Source organism: Coregonus clupeaformis, chromosome 1 (assembly GCF_020615455.1).
Source record: "Coregonus clupeaformis isolate EN_2021a chromosome 1, ASM2061545v1, whole genome shotgun sequence".
Lineage (NCBI taxonomy): Eukaryota > Metazoa > Chordata > Actinopteri > Salmoniformes > Salmonidae > Coregonus > Coregonus clupeaformis.
Genome location: NC_059192.1, coordinates 73891845 through 73913192, shown reverse-complemented (window position 1 = coordinate 73913192; position 21348 = coordinate 73891845). Strand labels below are relative to the sequence as shown.

Genomic DNA, 21348 nt, shown 5'->3' with positions numbered 1-21348 from the left:
GCTTACGATGTCCTGTTGACTCCATGCTAGAGGCAGTGTTGACTGTGTCTCCAAACAGGCAGTATCTGGGCATCTTTATCCCCACCACTCCTGCTGCACAGGGGCCTAGGGAACAAGTAGCAAGCATAAGGGGGTTATTGATGACAGACAGAGGGAGAGAGTGAGGGAAGTTACAGGAAGGAGGGAGAAGGAAAGCGCAGAGACCAAGGAGGCTTGCATTGATGATATAGAGAGGAAAAGATGGGAGGTTTCATGAATTCAGGATAGGGACTTGAGGGACTAGGGGTACCTGAGTGCATCCCAATGCGGATCCACACAGGTAGCCCCGGCAGGTGTCTGAGCTGGAAGGTCCCCATAAATGCCAGAATGTCCAGGGCCATGCGGGAGATGTCCACCGCGTGCCTGTTACCGTTCCGCCGCGGCAACCCTGACGCCACCATGTACGCATCACCTATCGTCTCCACCTGACACAGGACAAAAAGGAAGATTAGATTGGACCACAACCCTAACCCTAGCCTCAACCACAACCCTAACCTCAACCACAACCCTAACCTCAACCACAACCCTAACCCTAGCCTCAACCTTAGCTTCAACCACAACCAAAACCCTAGCCTCAACCCTAACCTAAACCACAACCCTAACCCTCAACCACAACCCTAGCTTCAACCACAACCCTAACCCTAAACCACAACCCTAACCCTAAACCACAACACTAACCCTAAACCACAACCCTAACCCTAAACCACAACACTAACCCTATCCCTAACCTAACCTTGTATACGTCGTGGTGGTCGAGGATGCTGTCGAAGCCCTTGTAGATGTCGTTGAGCATGTCCACCACTTCCATAGGGGTGCTGTACTGGCACAGGGTGGTGAAGCCCACGATGTCGCTGAAGTACACCGTCACCTCCTCAAACAGCTCTGGCTCCACACTGCCCGTCTCCTTCAGAGAACGCACCACAGGACTGGAGCGAGAGAGATGGAGAGAAGTAATTTGCTGGTCTTAAAGTGGTTTTCTGGTTGTGCAGTCTGGCAAAGACCTTCTGGTCAAAACATTGCACTTAATAAAACAACAGGAGCATTGAACTGTGTGTGGATATCTGTTAATTGTTGTTGTTGTTGTTGACTGACCCAGGCAGCAGCATGAAGTTGAGGCAGTCGGCCCTGTCTCTCTCAGCCTTGTACAGCGCTGTCCTCTCCTCCACCAGGTGCTCCAGGTTCCTGGAGTACATCTGTAGACGACGGATCAGGTTGTCCATGTAACTCTCATTAGCCTGGTTGTGCAGGTTACTGTGGAGAACAGGAGAAAGGATCAGTCACACATACACACACACACACACACACACGCACACATGCGCACACACACACCACTTTTCAATGTAGGTGTTGCCCTTGTGAGGTGTTTCTCAAATGTCTCTTAAATGAAGGGAATGGTGCAGCTCTACAGTAATTAAATATTAATGAAGCACTGCAAACCATAACCATGCTCCCTCTCACTCATATCTCTACAACTCCATTTTGACCATTTATCATGTTACAGAGATATTTTACCATCTTTGTACAGTGATTCTTCACCTTTCTGATCAAATGGCCTGGCAAGTGTTTAGCTCTATCCAATAAAAGAGAGATAAAAGTAGGTAGCTGGTACCTGAAGATCTTCCCCAGTGAGCTCTCCATCTTCTTAAAGTCAGGCCTTCGCTCTGGGGTCTCATCCCAGCACATCTTCATCAGCATGTACACCTGTGGGCATGGAGGAAAAAACACAAGTGGATTTCAGACTCTATCTCTATACATATCTTTCTCCATACTGTAAATCTGTTCCTCCCCCCTTTCTCTCTCTCTCTCTCTGTCTGTTTGTCTGTCTTCTCTCCTCTCTCGCTCTCTCTCTCTCTGTCTCCTCTCATCTCTCTCTCTCTCAACCCTCTCTCTCTCCCTCTCTCTATGATAGACACACAGACAAACACACAAACAAACAAATGCCAATCTTACCTCCAATTCTTTTTCTCCTGCAGTCTCAACATTCAGATCAGGTCTGAAATAGGTTTCGCTGGGGTACTGCACTCTGGCCATTTTCTCTGATGAAGACAGAACAACATGTGAGCGTCTTGTTTTTCTGCTACACTATGTGGCGCTCAACTGAACAATGCTACATTTGGCCAGGAGGGGTCGATAATTCCCCAGAATGAAATGCAGCACCACATCAAAGTGCCAAATTCTAAACAAGGGTGATTACAGTATAGCGGAACTGATGCATTGATTTGGTTGCAAGTTTCTATATAAGGTGTTATATAGGAATGTGTCTAACCTGCACCGTCGGAGCAGGCCTCGGTGTAAAAGGTGCTCCTCCTGAGAACTATCTCCTGGGCGATGATGGCAAAGCTGTAGACATCCCCCTTCTGGGAGATCCCCTGTCTACGCAGGTGCTCTGGAGCTGTCCACAGGTCTGATGGAGAGAGAGGGCCAGATAAAAGGAGAGAGGGGGAGGAGAGGAGGGAGGGAAAGGATGGAGAATAGAGTGATGGAGTGAGGGGATTCGGGATAGGGGAGGATAGGTAAAAGAAAATAGCTCAAAAATAAGGGATAAGACAGAAAGAAACAGTCCTAGGACAGACAGACCTCAGGGGATGTGTATGGCATGAACGCTAACTATGCTAGCAAGCTATCCCTACAGAATAAATAGTTCCTACCTCTGCCTGGGTCTAGGATGGTGTTGCAGCCAAAGTCAGTGATCTTGACCACCATGCGGTTGTCCACCACACAGTTAGTGGACTTGAGACGGCCGTGGACCTGGATGTCACTGGAGTGGAGGTAGGACATACCCTGTGGAGAGGAAGAAAGGAGGTTTTGTCTTTGAACTTACAGTATTTCAATGACTCAGCGTTCCCAAACGGATCGAAGCACTTTCAGAAATGTATATCAATATTGACTAGATCAAAATTATTGTCTAAGGTTCCAACTTGGGGTCAGGGGTCATCTTGAGTTGACATCTTCTGAGCTCATACAAACTAACAGCAGACTAGAGTTGTTGCCAGGTCACCTTAGCGATGTCGTACATGACAGAGATCTTAAACTCCCAGTCCATGAAGGTCTCCTCCGGGTACGAGATCTTGTCATTCAGCACATACTGAGGAAGGAAGAGGGTCAAAGGTCAAAGTGTGTGTGTGTGCACGCGTGCATGTGGCCGCTTGTGTGTGTGTTTCTCACCCTTAGGGATCCCCTCTCGCCGTACTCGAACACCCCAAACACACCATGATCATACTTGACTGTGCCATAGAACTTAGTCAGGTTGTAGTAGTCAATATGCAGAAGCTGTAAATCAGGAAGGATGGGTATAATAAGCAATAGGAGTTATAATCAAATAAAATATAAAATAAAATAAAATAAAATAAAATAAACAAAGATACCACATGAACACACGTAGAAATGCATACTTGATACCCTTGAGTAGCCTACTGTACGTTAACAGACTTGCTGTGTAATCGGTGACTCACCGAGTTGAGTTCTATCCTCTGACTCTCGTTAAAGTTCCCATCCGAGTGCTTCAGCTCCTTCAGGATCACAATCTGAAACCATGACAACAACAGTAGCCTCAGTACACCTGACTTCCATCACCATGACAACAACAGTAGCCACAGTACACCTGACCTCCATCATCATGACAACAACAGCAGCCTCAGTACACCTGACCTCCATCACCATGACAACAACAGTAGCCTCAGTACACCTGACCTCCATCACCATGACAACAGCAGTAGCCTCAGTACACCTGATCTCCATCACCATGACAACAGCAGTAATCTCAGTACACCTGACCCCCATCACCATGACAACAACAGTAGCCACAGTACACCTGACCTCCATCACCATGACAACAGCAGTAGCCTCAGTACACCTGACCTCCATCACCATGACAACAGCAGTAGCCTCAGTACACCTGATGTCCATCACCATGACAACAGAAGTAGCCTCAGTACACCTGACCTCCATCACCATGACAACAGCAGTAGCCTCAGTACACCTGACCTCCATCACCATGACAACAGCAGTAGCCTCAGTACACCTGACCTCCATCACCATGTCAACAGCAGTAGCCTCAGTACACTGACCTTCATCACATGACAACAGCAGTAGCCTCAGTACACCTGACCTCCATCACCATGACAACAGCAGTAGCCTCAGTACACCTGACCTCCATCACCATGACAACAGCAGTAGCCACAGTACACCTGACCTCCATCACCATGACAACCGCAGTAGCCTCAGTACACCTGATCTCCATCACCATGACAACAGCAGTAGCCTCAGTACACCTGACCTCCATCACCATGACAACAGCAGTAGCCACAGTACACCTGACCTCCATCACCATGACAACCGCAGTAGCCTCAGTACACCTGATCTCCATCACCATGACAACAGCAGTAGCCTCAGTACACCTGATCTCCATCACCATGACAACAGCAGTAGCCTCAGTACACCTGACCTCCATCACCATGACAACAACAGTAGCCACAGTACACCTGACCTCCATCACCATGACAACAGCAGTAGCCTCAGTACACCTGACCTCCATCACCATGACAACCGCAGTAGCCTCAGTACACCTGATGTCCATCACCATTACAACAGCAGTAGCCTCAGTACACCTGACCTCCATCACCATGACAACCGCAGTAGCCTCAGTACACCTGATGTCCATCACCTTTACAACAGCAGTAGCCTCAGTACACCTGCCCTCGATCACCATGACAACAGCAGTAGCCTCAGAACACCTGACTTCCATATCCAGCTCCCTCAAGATCCTGCTTCAAGTGTCAAAGTGAAGGACTTGACGAGTTTACGGAGTTTGGCAACATGAGACTACAATACACCTAACCAGACCAATGTATCAGTCCCTGAGCCGTGGTTGTTCCTGTAACCTACATACACTACCGTTCAAAAGTTTGGGGTCACTTAGAAATGTCCTTGTTTTAGAAAGAAAAGCCATTTTTTTGTCCATTAAAATAACATCAAATTGATCAGAAATACAGTGTAGACATTGTTAATGTTGTAAATGGCTATTGTAGCTGGAAACGGCTGCTTCTTAATGGAATATCTACAAAGGCGTACAGAGGCCCATTATCAGCAACCATCAGTCCTGTGTACTTTGTGTTTGCTAATCCAAGTTTATCATTTTAAAAGGCTAATTGATCATTAGAAAACCATTTTGCAATTATGTTAGCACAACTGAAAACGGTTGCGCTGATTAAAGAAGCAATAAAACTGGCCTTCTTGAGACTAGTTGAGTATCTGGAGCATCAGCAATTGTGGGTTTGATTACAGGCTCAAAATGGCCAGAAACAAAGAACTTTCTTCTGAAACTCATCAGTCTATTCTTGTTCTGAGAAATGAAGGCTATTCCATGCGAGAAATTGCCAAGAAACTGAAGTACAACGCTGTGTACTTCTCCCTTCACAGAACAGCGCAAACTGGCTCTAACCAGAATAGAAAGAGGAGTAGGAGGCCCCGGTGCACAACTGAGCAAGGGGACAAATACATTAGAGTGTCTAGTTTGAGAAACAGACGCCTCACAGGTCCTCAACTGGCAGCTTCATTAAATAGTACCAGCATAACACCAGTCTCAACGTCAACAGTGAAGAGGCGACTCCGGGATGCTTACCTTCTAGGCAGAGTTGCAAAGAAAAAGCCATATCTCAGACTGGCCAATAAAAAGAAAAGATTAAGATGGGCAAAAGAACACAGACACTGGACAGAGGAAGATTGGAAAAAAGTGTTATGGACAGACAAATCGAAGTTTGAGGTGTCCGGGTCCCAAAGAAGAACATTTGTGAGACGCAGACCAAATGCAAAGATACTGGAGGAGTGCTTGATGCCATCTGTCAAGCATGGTGGAGGCAATGTGATGGTCTAGGGGTGCTTTGGTGGTGGTAAAGGGGGAGATTTGTACAGGGTAAAAGGGATCTTGAAGAAGGAAGGCTATCACTCCATTTTGCAACGCCATGCCATACCCTGTGGACGGCGCTTGATTGGAGCCAATTTCCTCCTACAACAGGACAATGACCCAAAGCACAGCTCCAAACTATGCAATAACTATTTAGGGAAGAAGCAGTCAGCTGGTATTCTGTCTATAATGGAGTGGCCAGCACAGTCACTGGATCGCAACCCTATTAAGCTTTTGTGGGAGCAGCTTGACCGTATGGTAAGTAAGAAGTGCCCATCAAGCCAATCCAACTGCAGATTACCTCAACAAATTGACAACTGGAATGCCAAAGGTCTGCAAGGCTGTAATTGCTGCAAATGGAGGATTCTTTGACGAAAGCAAAGTTTGAAGGACACAATTATTATTTCAATTAAAAATCATTATTTCTAACCTTGTCAATGACTACATTTCCGATTCATTTTGGTATATTTCCTATTCAAACTAATTTCATGTATGTTTTCATGGAATCAAGGACATTACTAAGTGACCCCAAACTTTTGAATGGTAGTGTATATTTATATATATATATATATATATATATATATATATATATATATATATATATACAGTATATATATGGCTCTGGTGGTTTTATGCAAACGTTTGAGTTACCTTTTTATCATAGTGTCCTTGGCGGATGTTATAACTTGTGTTTTTCCTGTGGTCTTCGTCAATCTGACAAACAAACAGACAGAGAAAGGGGTTAGAAGACGTACTGGAAAATGTGACTTAACTTTCAGGGGTCGTCGCACACTGATGACAAGCTGACCTTGAGGGAGACCAGGCTGCGTTCATTGTACTCCAGCGGGGTGATGAGGTCAGAGTGGATGTGAGACCATCTCTTCCTCAGCCGTCGCTCTCTGTGGTTCTGCCTGGTAACAAATAGCAGCACAGTGTGAGAGGTCTCCCTCATATAAATATAATTACTAGAATGGAGATCCCCCATTCAAGTAAATTATCTGTGATGGTTTGAACCCCAGATCCCTGTTCTAGTAATTATATTTCTATGAGTGAGACCTCTCTCACACTCCGCTGCTATCTGTTATCTAACTCTTACCTGTAGAAGATGAAAGCAATGGTAGCCACCCCCACCACAGTGACACCTAAGACAATGACAAGGATGTCATGGTCCTTCAAACCTGGGGGGGGGGGCACACCGCACTAGTTAGACCTAGGCACACATACACATACACACTGTGTCGCTCGGGCATTACTACGTATTCGATGCGATGAGCAGACCAATAAAAAAGACTGTAAAGCGTCTCAATGAGTGTTCAGGCCAGTGGGTAATTGAGTTTGTATTACAGTTTTTTACAATCACTTTGGCACTAATTTCAGAACCTTGACGTCATTTTTCAAAACTCTAGACACAAAACTCAAAACGGTCATCACTTGTAACACAGGCTGTCCAATGTTCAAAACATTGCATTGTGCATTCATATCTTTAAATAAATCTTGTACTTGCACAATCATTGGTTCAAAAAACTAATTTATTGTGAAATACCAATGAAACGTTAATTTAGATCACCCACACACAAGCAACCGATAGTTTCACTGTGTCATTGTTCGTACGATCATTAAATATTGTAGTACAAAATAGGTGATACATGTTTCTTTATGGTACTACATGTAAATACATCCCTGTAAAAGTACTATAGTAGTAGAGAGAATACTACAGACACAGTGGAATCATTTAACAAAATCTGAAATATATTGATGAAAAACATTACAGTACTGTAAAACATCAAATGCAGTGTTCCTCAACTTGCTTGCCTGTACTGTAAAAAGCAAAACATAGGAGTGATTACTGTACTTCTACATTTTCATCAACTCTGTCTTGTGGTTTTGGCCACAGGTTCTCATCTACATCACAATGGATGTTTTCATTAGCCAAACATCTTGGAAAAACCTTTGGCCATGGCGAATCCAGGCCTGACACTGGTCTGCCGTGATGTCATTGCATGCGTCATCCATGGCCTGGAGAAGAGTGACTTGTTCATGAGGGCGCCTATCATAAACCTTCCATCTCCATGTGGAGAAAAATTCCTCAATCGGGTTAAGGAAAGGAGAGTATGGGGGTAAATACAGGGTGGTAAATTGTGCATGGGCCTGAAACCATGCTTGCACCATATGAGCATGGTGGAACCTGACATTATCCCACACAATGACATAGGTCACGCCACCAGCTCTACAGGCCTGATCGAGCTCATCAAGGAAGTTTACAAGGGGACCATAGAAATGGTGTCTGATAAAGAATGATGATGAAATATTACATCCATAGATAACGTAGTCTAATTGGTTCATGCTCCACGCTAATTGGTGACAATGAATCTCGTTACTTTGAAACTTTCATGATCTAAACATGGAATATTGTTTGTCTGTTTCCATACAACTATGCATTAAGAGCAATGCAACAGTTACTTATCATTTTGAGCAGTTGTATCAATTGATAGTTGGATAATTGTAATGAAATGAATAGACACTCATCTGAAATGTAATGTGTGAATTGCCTTTTGAAATAGTAGTACTTTGATGTTAAGTTGTGTCATATTGAACAGGTGACTTTTGTTAAATGAACAAATGATCTTAGTTTAATGTGTATTGTATCCAAGCAATTGAAAAAAGTGTTAGAGTTTTGAAAAATGTGCATTGTGATCATTGGTTGTGAGTTTTGTGTCTAGAGTTTTGAAAAATGACGTCAAGGTTCTGAAATTAGTGCCAAAGTGATTGTAAAAAACTGTACTGTACATTGAAGCTGGAGTTTGATCCCTCAACACCAGTTCGGCACCGGATTGTCCCATTTCTGTCTTATCTATTAAGAATGACAAGCTGATGATCAGTTAATGCTTTCAACTAAGCCAGTCACGATGGGTGTGGCTCATGTATTAGGGAAAAACAAGCCAGACTCAGATGCACAAGTTGAGTCGTGTGTGTGTGTGTGTGTGTGTGTGTGTGTGTGTGTGTGTTGAGCACGTACACTGGGATGGAGTGTCATCTGGGAGGCATCTGCCCCAGATGAAGGATGGGTTACTGTTGACGACCTTGGTGTAGTTGTAGGCAGTGTTGAATATAAATAAAGTTTCATACTGCGGAGGAGACAGGAGTTAGAACATTAACTTTGACACAATAGAATCATATGATATACATGATAGCTGACCTACCTTGTTGTCAGTGGTGGTGTAAATGACTGAAAAATTCACGTCTCTGTCCCCATAGTCATCCAGCTTGTAGTGGCCTGCAATGCCTGCATGGAAACACATACACAATTTACACTACACAGAACTACATAACTACACACACACACACACGCACACACACACACACACACACACAAACACACACATAGACAGGGGCGTCATGCACCCCAAAAATCTGAGGGTACGTGAGGATGTCTGGGGGGTGGAGAATTCTGCATTTTTCAAACACCTGAAACAGCTTTTTCCTACAATTGATAAACTGAAATGGGGTCGTCACTAGTTACCACAGCCACAAAGTCCTAAACCCCGCCCATTTCTACAATTTCTGTTCTTAAAATGTGATTTTAAACCTAACCCTAACCTTAACCCTAACCACACTGCTAACCTTATACCTAACCCTAACCTTAAATTAAGACCAAAAAACAAAAAATAATCAATTTGCCAATTTACTATTTTCAGTGTCGTTTTTAATCAACTCCCTTGCCATTTTACACTTTGTCTGTGTTTTTTAATTAACATTCAACTACAGAGTACATTTATCTTTCAGTTTACTTCCTTTGAGTTATAAGGGTCTAAAGCCTTATTTGAATATTTCTTAATGTATCACCTTATGGTGGTTGGAAATGTGATATCCAACCTACAGTACGTTGGAAGCCAACTTGCAGGAAGATGGCCAGCACTTTTGCATCACTCACAACTGTCAGAGTAGGGCCAAAAGTACACAAGATGGAGACTACCTACACCATGTAAACTGGAACAACTATCTCACTAACGGTTGCTAGAAATCCAACCACTTGCAGATTTACATTTCTTATCTTTCTGTAGCATAAGATCAAAAGCAATCAATGTGCAAAACACAGATATTGAAACTTTTTTTTTTTATCAACCTGCAACAGAGCATGCTGGGAAATATGACAATGAGGCCCCTCCCAGATCTGTGGATAACTTGATAGATTTAACTCCCTGTCTCTGGTTACTCTTAATGGAGTTAAAAGTACTCCGTCCCAATGAACTCCAGTTATCAACACTAACTCTTCTTTGCTCTGCAAAATAAGCAGAGATCACAGAGAAAATGTTACCTCGGTAAGAATGCTGTTCATTGACTATAGCTCAGCATTCAACACCATAGTACCCTCCAAGCTCATCATCAAGCTCGAGGCCCTGGGTCTGAACCCCGCCCTGTGCAACTGGGTCCTGGACTTCCTGACGTGCCGCCCCCAGGTGGTGAAGGTAGGAAACAACATCTCCACTTCGCTGATCCTCAACACTGGGGCCCCACAAGGGTGCATGCTCAGCCCCCTCCTGTACTCCCTGTTCACCCATGACTGCGTGGCCAAGCACGCCTCCAACTCAATCATCAAGTTTGCAGACGACACAACAGTAGTAGGCTTGATTACCAACAATGATGAGACCGCCTACAGGGAGGAGGTGAGGGCTCTGGGAGTGTGGTGCCAGGAAAATAACCTCTCACTCAACGTCAACAAAACAAAGGAGATGATCGTGGACTTCAGGAAACAGCAGAGGGTGCACCCCCCTATCCACATCGACGGGACCGCAGTGGAGAAGGTGGAAAGCTTCAAGTTCCTTGGCGTACACATCACCGACAAACTGAAATGGTCCACCCACGCAGACAGTGTGGTGAAGAAGGCACAACAGAGCCTCTTCAACCTCAGGAGGCTGAAGACATTTGGCTTGGCACCTAAAACCCTCACAAACTTTTAAAGATGCACACTTGAGAGTATCCTGTCGGGCTGTATCACCACCTGGTACGGCAACTGCACCGCCCGCCACCGCAGGGCTCTCCAGAGGGTGGTGCGGTCTGCCGAACGCATTATTGGGGGCAAACTACCCGCCCTCCAAGACACATACAGCACCCAATGTCACAGGAAGGTCCAAAAAGATAATCAAAGACATCAACCACCCGAGCCACTGCCTGTTCACCCCGCTATCATCCAGAAGGCGAGGTCAGTACAGGTGCATCAAAGCTGGGACAGAGAGAATGAAAAACAGCTTCTATCTCAAGGCCATCAGACTGTTAAATAGCCATCACTAGCACATTAGAGGCTACTGCTGCCTATTGAAATCACTCGCCACTTTAAGAAATGGAACACCAGTCACTTTAATAATGTTTACATATCTTGCACTACTCATCTCATATGTATATACTGCATTCTATTCTATAATCTTAGTCCATGCCGCTCTGTCATTGCTTGTCCATATATATATTTTTTCTTAAATTCCATTCCTTACTAGTTTTGTGCGTATTAGGTATATGTTGTGAAATTGTTAGATATTACTTGTTAGATATTACTGCACTGTCGGAGCAAGAAGCACAAGCATTTCGCTACACCCGCTATAACATCTGCTAAACACGTGTATGTGACAAATAACATTTGATTTGAACTAGATTGAAGCATTTATTCTATCGATTTACAATTATTCAGGGTTTATTTAGTCTTCTAGGGCAACATAAAATGACAGAAGAGAAGCTGCATGTATCTAATTATAGACAAGTTGACTAACAAATACCCTACCAAAACGTCGGAAATTATAAGCAGAAACATATATAAATTAGGCAAAAGAAATCCTGCACCTGTCACGCTCGTCGGGAACAGAGGACCAATGCGCAGCGTTGAATGCAAACATATTTATTATATCTGAAAGATAACACGAACAAAACAACAAAACGATAACGTGACGTCCTTAGCTCAAACACAACCTACTAGGAACACGGAACAAGATCCCACAAACACTGAGGGAAAACAGACTGTTTAAATATGGTTCCCAATCAGAGACAACCAGCAACAGCTGACACTCGTTGCCTCTGATTGGGAACCACTCTGGCCAACATAGAAATACAAGACCTAGAATGGAAAACAAAGAGCACAAAACATAGACTCTACACACCCTGGCTCAACATAAAAGAGTCCCTAGAGCCAGGGCGTGACAGTACCCCCCCCCAAAGGCGCGGACTCCGACCGCGCCAACAGAACACCACAGGGGAGGGACCGGGTGGGCACTCCGCCTTGGCGGCGGATCCGGCTCTGGGCATGATCCCCACTCCCTCTCTAACCCCCCACAGTACCCCTGGTCCGGTCTGGCCCTGCTGGCCGGAGCTGGACTGAACACTGGTGGAGCGGATTGCTCTAGCTCCGACGTGGAGCAGCTGACCGGTACCGGACCAGGCACCGGTGGAACAGGCACGGGCCGTGCTGGACTGACGAAGCACACCACTGGCTTGGTGTGGGGAGCAGGAACAGGCCAAGCCGGGCTGACGAAGCGCACCACTGAATTGGTGCGGAGAGCAGGAATGGACCGGGCCGGGCTGGCGACGCGCACCACTGACTTGGTGCGGGGAGCAGGAACAGACCGGGCCGGACTGGCGACGCGCACCATCGGCTTGGTGCGGGGAGCAGGAACAGGCCGGACCGGGCTGGCGACGCGCACCATAGGCTCGGTGCGGGGAGCAGGAACAGGCCGGGCCGGGCTGGCGACGCGCACCATAGGCTTGGTGCGGGGAGCAGGAACAGGCCGGACCGGGCTGGCGACGCGCACCATAGGCTCGGTGCGGGGAGCAGGAACAGGCCGGGCCGGGCTGGCGACGCGCACCATAGGCTTGGTGCGGGGAGCAGGAACAGACCGGGCCGGACTGGCGACGCGCACCATCGTCTTGGTGCGGGGAGCAGGAACAGGCCGGACCGGGCTGGCGACGCGCACCATAGGCTCGGTGCGGGGAGCAGGAACAGGCCGGGCCGGGCTGGCGACGCGCACCATAGGCTTGGTGCGGGAAGCAGGAACAGGCCGGACCGGGCTGGCGGCGCGCACCATAGGCTTGGTGCGGGGAGCAGGAACAGGCCGGGCCGGGCTGGCGACGCGCACCATAGGCTCGGTGCGGGGAGCAGGAACAGGCCGGGCCGGGCTGGCGGCGCGCACCATAGGCTTGGTGCGGGGAGCAGGAACAGGCCGGGCCGGGCTGGCGACGCGCACCATAGGCTCGGTGCGGGGAGCAGGAACAGGCCGGGCCGGGCTGACGACACGCACCACAGGCTCGATGCGAGGAACAGGAACAGGCCGGACCGTACTGGGGACACACACCACTGGCCCTATGCAGGGATCAGGAACGGGCCGGACCGGACTGGTAACACACCCCAGTACCTCTCGCCGTGCCTCCACACTTTCCCTCTCCTCTGTGACCAGTGGCCCCCTTAACCTGGCGGCCTCCTCTGCAAACCCGCTGGACCGCTCCATCGCGGCCTCCTGCTGCCCCGTCGTCCACGGCGTGAGCCCCCCCCCTAAAAAAATTCTGGGGGTCTCTCCTCCCCGTGGGCCAGGCCTCTATAGTTCTCGCCCAACTCTCGCTCTTCTGCTTCCAACTCCAGCCACTCTGCTCTTCATTTGGCTTGACCCAGTCGAGACTCTTCCTCCACTGCTCCCAAGTCCACCCTCTCTGCTCTTCACTAGGCTTGACCCAGTCGAGGTTGCCACGGAGATCCGCTAGCGATTCCCCTGGCGATGGCTCCTGGACACGCTGCTTGGTCCAGTTTAGGTGGGATCTTCTGTCACGCTCGTCGGGAACAGAGGACCAATGCGCAGCGTTGAATGCAAACATATTTATTATATCTGAAAGATAACACGAACAAAACAACAAAACGATAACGTGACGTCCTTAGCTCAAACACAACCTACTAGGAACACGGAACAAGATCCCACAAACACTGAGGGAAAACAGACTGTTTAAATATGGTTCCCAATCAGAGACAACCAGCAACAGCTGACACTCGTTGCCTCTGATTGGGAACCACATTTATACAGGCTGTTTTCCCACAGTTGTTGTGGGATCTTGTTCCTTTTGGTTTGTTCCGTGTTGGTTGTGTTTAACCTAGGACGTCACGTTATCGTTTATTGTTTTGGTCTTGTTATCACTATCGATAATAAAGTATGTTCGTTCATCACGCTGCGCCTTGGTCCTCCTCCTTTGACGATCGTGACAGCACCCCGTCAAAAAATTGTTCTGCCGTCTCTAACTGTGGCCTACAACACATTTTCTATATTTGCGGGTTACGGTTAAGGTTCACTTTATCGGGCGGTTGCGGATTGGTTATTACCAATTGTGGGCGGGTGTGGGTGAACAAACAGCTGACCAGTACACCACTAACACACACATATACACACACACACACACACACACATACACACACAGGTGGCCACATCTCCAGGCCAGACCACACAGCTTGATGTGTTGTTTCTTGGTCTCTTACCGTTGAAGGAGACGTTTCTGAAGTGGTTGATGTTGACTACCTCCATGGGGTTGAGCTCAGACTTAGGCTTGTTCCAGAGCTTCCTCATCACCTGACCAAACAGCAGCACTGCATCATGGTACGCTGCCATGTAGTCATTCATCTGGACAGAAGGCAGATTTATTGGGCCCTGGTCAAAAGTAGTACACAATATAGGTAATAGGATGAATAGGACACCTCAGAGTACAGTGATAGACAGGGCCTCAACCCAGCAGGGAGTCTCACCGTCACGTTGTTGCCCAGGTCTGTGTCCACAGTATAGTTCCTAGAGTTGGGCATGGTGAGAACCAACACGTTCTTCATAGCAGGGATAGAGGACTTATTGGTGTAGTACTTATCACTGTGTGGAGTCATGGGTTCATTGTCAATGACACTGAAAACACTGGTGCTCTCAAACACTCACTGAAGCACGGCGATTACAATATTAAGCCTCTTTGAACTCTTTCAGAGGAAAAAATTAGAGAGAGAGGGGGAGAGACACAGATACACAGAGAGAGAGAGAGAGAGAGAGAGAGAGAGAGAGAGAGAGAGAGAGAGAGAGAGACATAGAGAGAGAGAGAGAGAGAGAGAGAGAGAGAGAGAGAGAGAGAGAGAGAGAGAGAGAGAGAGAGAGACACACAGAGACACAGAGACACAGAGACAGAGAGAGAGGACTAACTTGTAAAGATTGATCAGGATGAAGACAACACTCGGATCAGCCTCTATAGTTCCATTCTTCAGGTCCACGATATCTTCTGGTGTCCCACACACTATGAACACTACACAGTGAAGAGGAGAGAGGGAAAGAAATAGAAATGGAGACTGTTGGTATCTGTTCACTGCCCTGTCTACAGTACAGTGGGGGAAAAAAGTATTTAGTCAGCCACCAATTGTGCAAGTTCTCCCACTTAAAAAGATGAGAGAGGCCTGTAATTTTCATCATAGGTACACGTCAACTATGACAGACAAAATGAGGAAAAAAGCAAAGCATGATGTTTCCACCCCCATGCTTCACAGTAGGTATGGTGTTCTTTGGATGCAACTCAGCATTCTTTGTCCTCCAAACACGACGAGTTGAGTTTTTACCAAAAAGTTATATTTTGGTTTCATCTGACCATATGACATTCTCCCAATCCTCTTCTGGATCATCCAAATGCACTCTAGCAAACTTCAGACGGGCCTGGACATGTACTGGCTTAAGCAGGGGGACACGTCTGGCACTGCAGGATTTGAGTCCCTGGCGGCGTAGTGTGTTACTGATGGTAGGCTTTGTTACTTTGGTCCCAGCTCTCTGCAGGTCATTCACTAGGTCCCCCCGTGTGGTTCTGGGATTTTTGCTCACCGTTCTTGTGATCATTTTGACCCCACGGGGTGAGATCTTGCGTGGAGCCCCAGATCGAGGGAGATTATCAGTGGTCTTGTATGTCTTCCATTTCCTAATAATTGCTCCCACAGTTGATTTCTTCAAACCAAGCTGCTTACCTATTGCAGATTCAGTCTTCCCAGCCTGGTGCAGGTCTACAATTTTGTTTCTGGTGTCCTTTGACAGCTCTTTGGTCTTGGCCATAGTGGAGTTTGGAGTGTGTCTGTTTGAGGTTGTGGACACGTGTCTTTTATACTGATAACAAGTTCAAACAGGTGCCATTAATACAGGTAACGAGTGGAGGACAGAGGAGCCTCTTAAAGAAGAAGTTACAGGTCTGTGAGAGCCAGAAATCTTGCTTGTTTGTAGGTGACCAAATACTTATTTTTTAAATTAATTAAAAATCCTACAATGTGATTTTCTGGATTCTTTTTTCTCAATTTGTCTGTCATAGTTGACGTGTACCTATGATGAAAATTACAGGCCTCTCTCATCTTTTTAAGTGGGAGAACTTGCACAATTGGTGGCTGACTAAATACTTTTTTTCCCCACTGTATGTGTCAATTCATTGCCCTGTCTACAGTATGTGTCAATTCACTGCCCTGTCTACAGTATGTGTCAATTCACTGCCCTGTCTACAGTATGTGTCAATTCACTGCCCTGTGTACAGTATGTGTCAATTCACTACCCTGTCTACAGTATGTGTCAATTCACTGCCCTGTCTACAGTATGTGTCAATTCACTGCCATATCTACAGTATGTGTCAATTCACTGCCCTGTCTACAGTATGTGTCAATTCACTGCCATATCTACAGTATGTGTCAATTCACTGCCCTGTCTACAGTATGTGTCAATTCACTGCCATATCTACAGTATGTGTCAATTCACTGCCCTGTCTACAGTATGTGTCAATTCACTGCCCTGTCTATAGTATGTGTCAATTCACTGGCATATCTACAGTATGTGTCAATTCACTGCCCTGTCTACAGTATGTGTCAATTCACTGCCCTGTCTACAGTATGTTGCAATTCACTGCCATATCTACAGTATGTGTCAATTCACTGCCCTGTCTACAGTATGAGTCAATTCACTGCCATATCTACAGTATGTGTCAATTCACTGCCCTGTCTACAGTATGTGTCAATTCACTGCCCTGTGTACAGTATGTGTCAATTCACTGCCCTGTCTACAGTATGTGTCAATTCACTGCCCTGTCTACAGTATGTGTCAATTCACTGCCCTGTCTACCGTATGTGTCAATTCACTGCCCTGTCTACAGTATGTGTCAATTCACTGCCCTGTCTACAGTATGTGTCAATTCACTGCCCTATCTACAGTATGTGTCCATTCACTGCCCTATCTACAGTATGTGTCAATCCTCCAGATGTGTTACATGTTGTGGGTTTACTTACAATTGCTTGTCCTATTTTTGGAGCTTAATTCCTTTCTAAGATCCTCTGCTTTGCTTATAACGTTTGTTTTTTTGATGTGTAAGGAAAAGTGGGCTGAAGCTGTACCCAGTGCATTGATATACCTGGAGAGGGAAGTGTAGATACCATGACATCAGTATCAACATCACATCTAAGCAAATAAAATAGACACAAATAAATAGTCTCAAAGTCATCTAAGTGTCCATTAGATTAGCATACAGAATCACGTCTAATTCATATCCACCGTCACCCTTTTCCATCATATTACACTTAAAGAATTCACATACAAGTCAGGACACTTGTGACTCAAAAGCAACTCAAAGGCGACTCACAAGCGACTCACAAGTGACTCACTCACCAGAAGCAGTCCTCAGTGTTCTCCTGCTTCTTATAGAGGGAGGCTGTGTACCACTTGGGTTTGATATCGTTTTTGAAGTCCCAAAACTTTGTGAAGAAGGTGGAGATCTTGCGTGCGGGGGGAAGTATGCGAGTCAGGTATTCTTTGTAGTCACAGGACAGAGCAAAGCTGCCTGCTGAGATGATGGGCATTTTGAGCTCCAGACCAACCTCAAGACTGGCACATAGATAGATAGAAGGGAGAGAGAGAGAGAGAGAGAGAGAGAGAGAGAGAGAGAGAGAGAGAGAGAGAGAGAGAGAGAGAGAGAGAGAGAGAGAGAGAGAGAGAGAGAGAGAGAGAGAGAGAGAGAGAGAGAGAGAGAGAGAGAGAGAGAGAGAGAGAGAGAGAGAGAGAGAGAGAGAGAGAGAGAGAAGGATAGAGACAGACACACACACAGAGAGAGAGAGTGGTAGAGATAAACTTTTTTATGAATTACTCTGCTATTAGAATGTAACTGCAAAAGTAATTGAGTTGGATACAAGTGAGAGATATATATAGAGGTAAGTAAAAGGGATAGAAAGGGATAGGGTGTCACGGCAACACAACACTTACTCAACCATCTGAAAGGTTGCATGGGAGCAGGTGGGCCCCAGCAGAGCACAGCCCACCTCACCTGTCCTCTAAAACAGAGGAGAAGCAGCTTAGATATGTGAATATTTGAGCGACACAGTGTGTGTATGTATGGGTGTGTCTGTGTGCGTGTGTGAGTTGGTTAACACTCACAGTTAGGTTCTTCAAGGTCTCCACCACCTCACAGGTGCTGCTTCGGCAGCCTTTATTGCTGTACAAACTAGTATCGAGCCCTCGGAAGTTGGCAGTCAGGTTGTGCTTCACTCCTTGGCAAAGAAAACGCCAATACACCATAATGATGAAAGCACAAATTGTGGACCCACAGATAGTGATTCAGCCAAAGAACATCAACACTCGTGACAGCTGATAAGAGAAGTTATAACACAATTAAGTAGGCTACATTTTGTGAGGTAAAGCTAAGGTCCTTACAGCTATAACACAGTGTAGGTCTAGGATATCCTTATAAACCAGGGCTCTTCAACCTTTTCTTGCTCATTTACATTTACATTTTAGTCATTAAGCAGACGCTCTTATCCAGAGCGACTTACATGAGCAATTAGGGTTAAGTGCCTTGCTCAAGGGCACATCGACAGATTCTTCACCTAGTCGGCTCTGGGGATTAGAACCAGCGACCTTTCGGTTACTGGCACAACGCTCTTAACCACTAAGCTACCTGCCGCCCCAGGTGCTCAGCGACCCCTACCCAGGCAAACTGGCAAACCGGCAACCTAGGGACCCCCATCATATGTTAGCAAAACATGTTTTTTCCCATGTTTTTTTCCCACATCTTCTCTTATCATCTGGTGAATGATAATGGCAAGGACAAGTAATCAACATTTTAAAATTAATAGATTTGGTAATCAACCTCCCCAGTCCCCACATTATAATTGGAAGAAGTGTCAACTCTAACATAGACTAATAGCATTTCGCTGCACCTACGATAACATTTGTAAATATGTGTATGCGACCAATATTACTTTATTTTATTTTTAACTACAACGGTAACTCCAAACACATGTTCACTAATAGCCACGGGAAGTAGTTTGGGGTGGGGGTGTGGGGTTGGGGGGGGGGGGTTTGCCTGCGCTGAAGACATCTACATTGGTCCGCTAATACAGGACCAGTAAAGGCCCAGTGCACTACTAAATTAAACTAAATGTATTTGAGTGTTTACCAGCATTTGTAACTTGAGTCTGATAATTATCTGTACAAAACAGTTAATCTGATAATACTTGTGGAATATAAAAATACTTGCTAGATATCTGTTTTCCAGTTTCTTGAAATACTTTGCAAATGCAACTTATTTCTATGTGAAAACTGAAATGGTCTATTCATTCCTTTTTAGTAGACTCTCTTATCCAGAGCAACATTTTCATACTGGTCCCCCATGGGAATCGAACCCACAACCCTATCATTGCAAGCACCATGCTCTACCAACTGAGCCACATCATCACATCACATCATCACAAACCACTTGATGTCTCAGTGTATTCAATTACTGTATTGTGCATTGTTTTCCTTCATGGTGATGGAAAGTTAACAGGTACAAACCTAGATGACCAGCCTATGTACAATACGATAATGTACATTTAAATTAAGGGGTTTGTTAGGATGGTAAATTAATACTGCTCAAAAAGTGGTTGTTTCCATGTTATCTGATCAATAGATAAATTTGATGTGGATGTTTTATGTCTTCGACCATAACTTTGCACCTTTTGTTCGTTCTGGATTCCATTAGAATGACAATCGTAGAGAAAGAGACAGGGCAACAACTCTTACAATTCCAACTATTGAATCCTGCAAGATACTGTTCTTAACTATACAACTACTATTTTTTGCCAAAGCAGAGATGCTGAAAAAAGGTTTGGGCAGCACTACAGACCTCTATATCGGTCCGCTAATGCTAGTAATGGCCCCTTTGCACTACCTTTGTGAAAAAGATTGTTAAAAATATATATAATACTTTTTTTCTTATTTTTCAGGGAGTGCTGCAGCATCCTCAGCACCCCTACTTTCAGCGGCTATGCTCCAGTGAGTGTAATTAGCAGACTCCCTGCAGTACCTCGGTTGAATACCCCTGTAAATCTATGTTGTTCTTGTTTTATAGCCTGCCATATAAGTGCTTGCATACTACCAATTAACGGGGATCAGCTGCGTTTGGGCTTGAACTAGAAACCCTGTGTAATCTCACTATTAATTTACAGTTGTACAATTATGATTACATTTACCGTTTGGACAGCAGGTGAGTTCAGCGTCGAGCTGGATCGCACTCTCCACAGCGCCACGGACAAACTTCATACTCCAGGGAGAGATGTCGTCATCCAGCAGAACCACGTTCATCATGATCCCATCCAGACAGGGCGGGTAGGTCGCCTCGCATCCGCCTGCGATCAGCACCAGCCAGCAGACACACAGCGACCAAGCTCTATAAGCCATTCTGAGGACTGAATGTATAGGCTACAGAATATTCTAGACGACTTCTTCTCTTGCCAATTCTGTTGAGGAGATGTTCAATTACAAGACATTTGAGCTGTGGGTTGGCAAAATCCAATTGCCAGAAATGTTCTACTAATTCCAAAAAGTAAAAACTTAACAAAAAATATTGTTACTTGTCACCTCTTGTATTCCAAATATCCCAATATTCTGACGCTATATTCCTTTCATATGTTCCATTCAGTCCAGACACTTTTTCCAGTTTGAAAAGAAAACAAAATATGTGTGCAAAAACAGCCTATGAAAATGTAGTTCCCAGAATATCTCAACGTTTTTTAAATGTAATGACTGACTATGAAATCTCTCCACTGCTTTGTTTCAAAACAAGGTTATATGGATCTACACACCTGCTTTGTTCCTCTTAGATTCGGCAACTCACCTGTGCTTTCCTAACTCACCTGTTAATGAACAACTGGAATCGACACAGACGGAGGGAGGGGGTCAGCCAATAATAACCTTCTCACCATTGTTCCAAGGTCCATATAAACCAATAGTCCATATAAAACAATAATCACACACACTTCACATCACCAGGGATCGGGTCAATTCCAGTCAATTCAGGAAGTACACAGAAATTCAGTGCTTTTCAATTACGAAAATTAGGAATTGGGTTTACTTTCTAAATTGCCCCCAACCCTACAC

At 45.6% G+C, this 21348-nt stretch overlaps 1 protein-coding gene across 1 annotated transcript in view; it reads right to left on the bottom strand.

Moving 5' to 3' along the window:
* Window positions 1-20649, bottom strand: part of LOC121569015 (heat-stable enterotoxin receptor-like) — a 28475-nt gene extending 7826 nt beyond the window's left edge. The window contains exons 1-24 of the mRNA XM_041879637.1: window positions 20442-20649; window positions 18367-18476; window positions 18196-18263; window positions 17605-17820; window positions 17229-17350; window positions 15133-15232; window positions 14700-14814; window positions 14436-14577; window positions 9142-9224; window positions 8958-9066; window positions 7038-7119; window positions 6750-6852; window positions 6593-6655; window positions 3492-3563; window positions 3205-3309; window positions 3038-3124; window positions 2688-2820; window positions 2306-2443; window positions 1990-2075; window positions 1649-1740; window positions 1132-1290; window positions 773-965; window positions 290-464; window positions 7-105 (exon numbers count right to left, since the gene is read on the bottom strand). Of these exons, the coding sequence (XP_041735571.1) occupies window positions 7-105; window positions 290-464; window positions 773-965; window positions 1132-1290; window positions 1649-1740; window positions 1990-2075; window positions 2306-2443; window positions 2688-2820; window positions 3038-3124; window positions 3205-3309; window positions 3492-3563; window positions 6593-6655; window positions 6750-6852; window positions 7038-7119; window positions 8958-9066; window positions 9142-9224; window positions 14436-14577; window positions 14700-14814; window positions 15133-15232; window positions 17229-17350; window positions 17605-17820; window positions 18196-18263; window positions 18367-18476; window positions 20442-20649 (2860 nt within the window). The remainder of the gene's footprint in view (window positions 1-6; window positions 106-289; window positions 465-772; window positions 966-1131; window positions 1291-1648; window positions 1741-1989; window positions 2076-2305; window positions 2444-2687; window positions 2821-3037; window positions 3125-3204; window positions 3310-3491; window positions 3564-6592; window positions 6656-6749; window positions 6853-7037; window positions 7120-8957; window positions 9067-9141; window positions 9225-14435; window positions 14578-14699; window positions 14815-15132; window positions 15233-17228; window positions 17351-17604; window positions 17821-18195; window positions 18264-18366; window positions 18477-20441) is intronic.
* Between the last annotated feature and the right edge of the window lie 699 nt (window positions 20650-21348).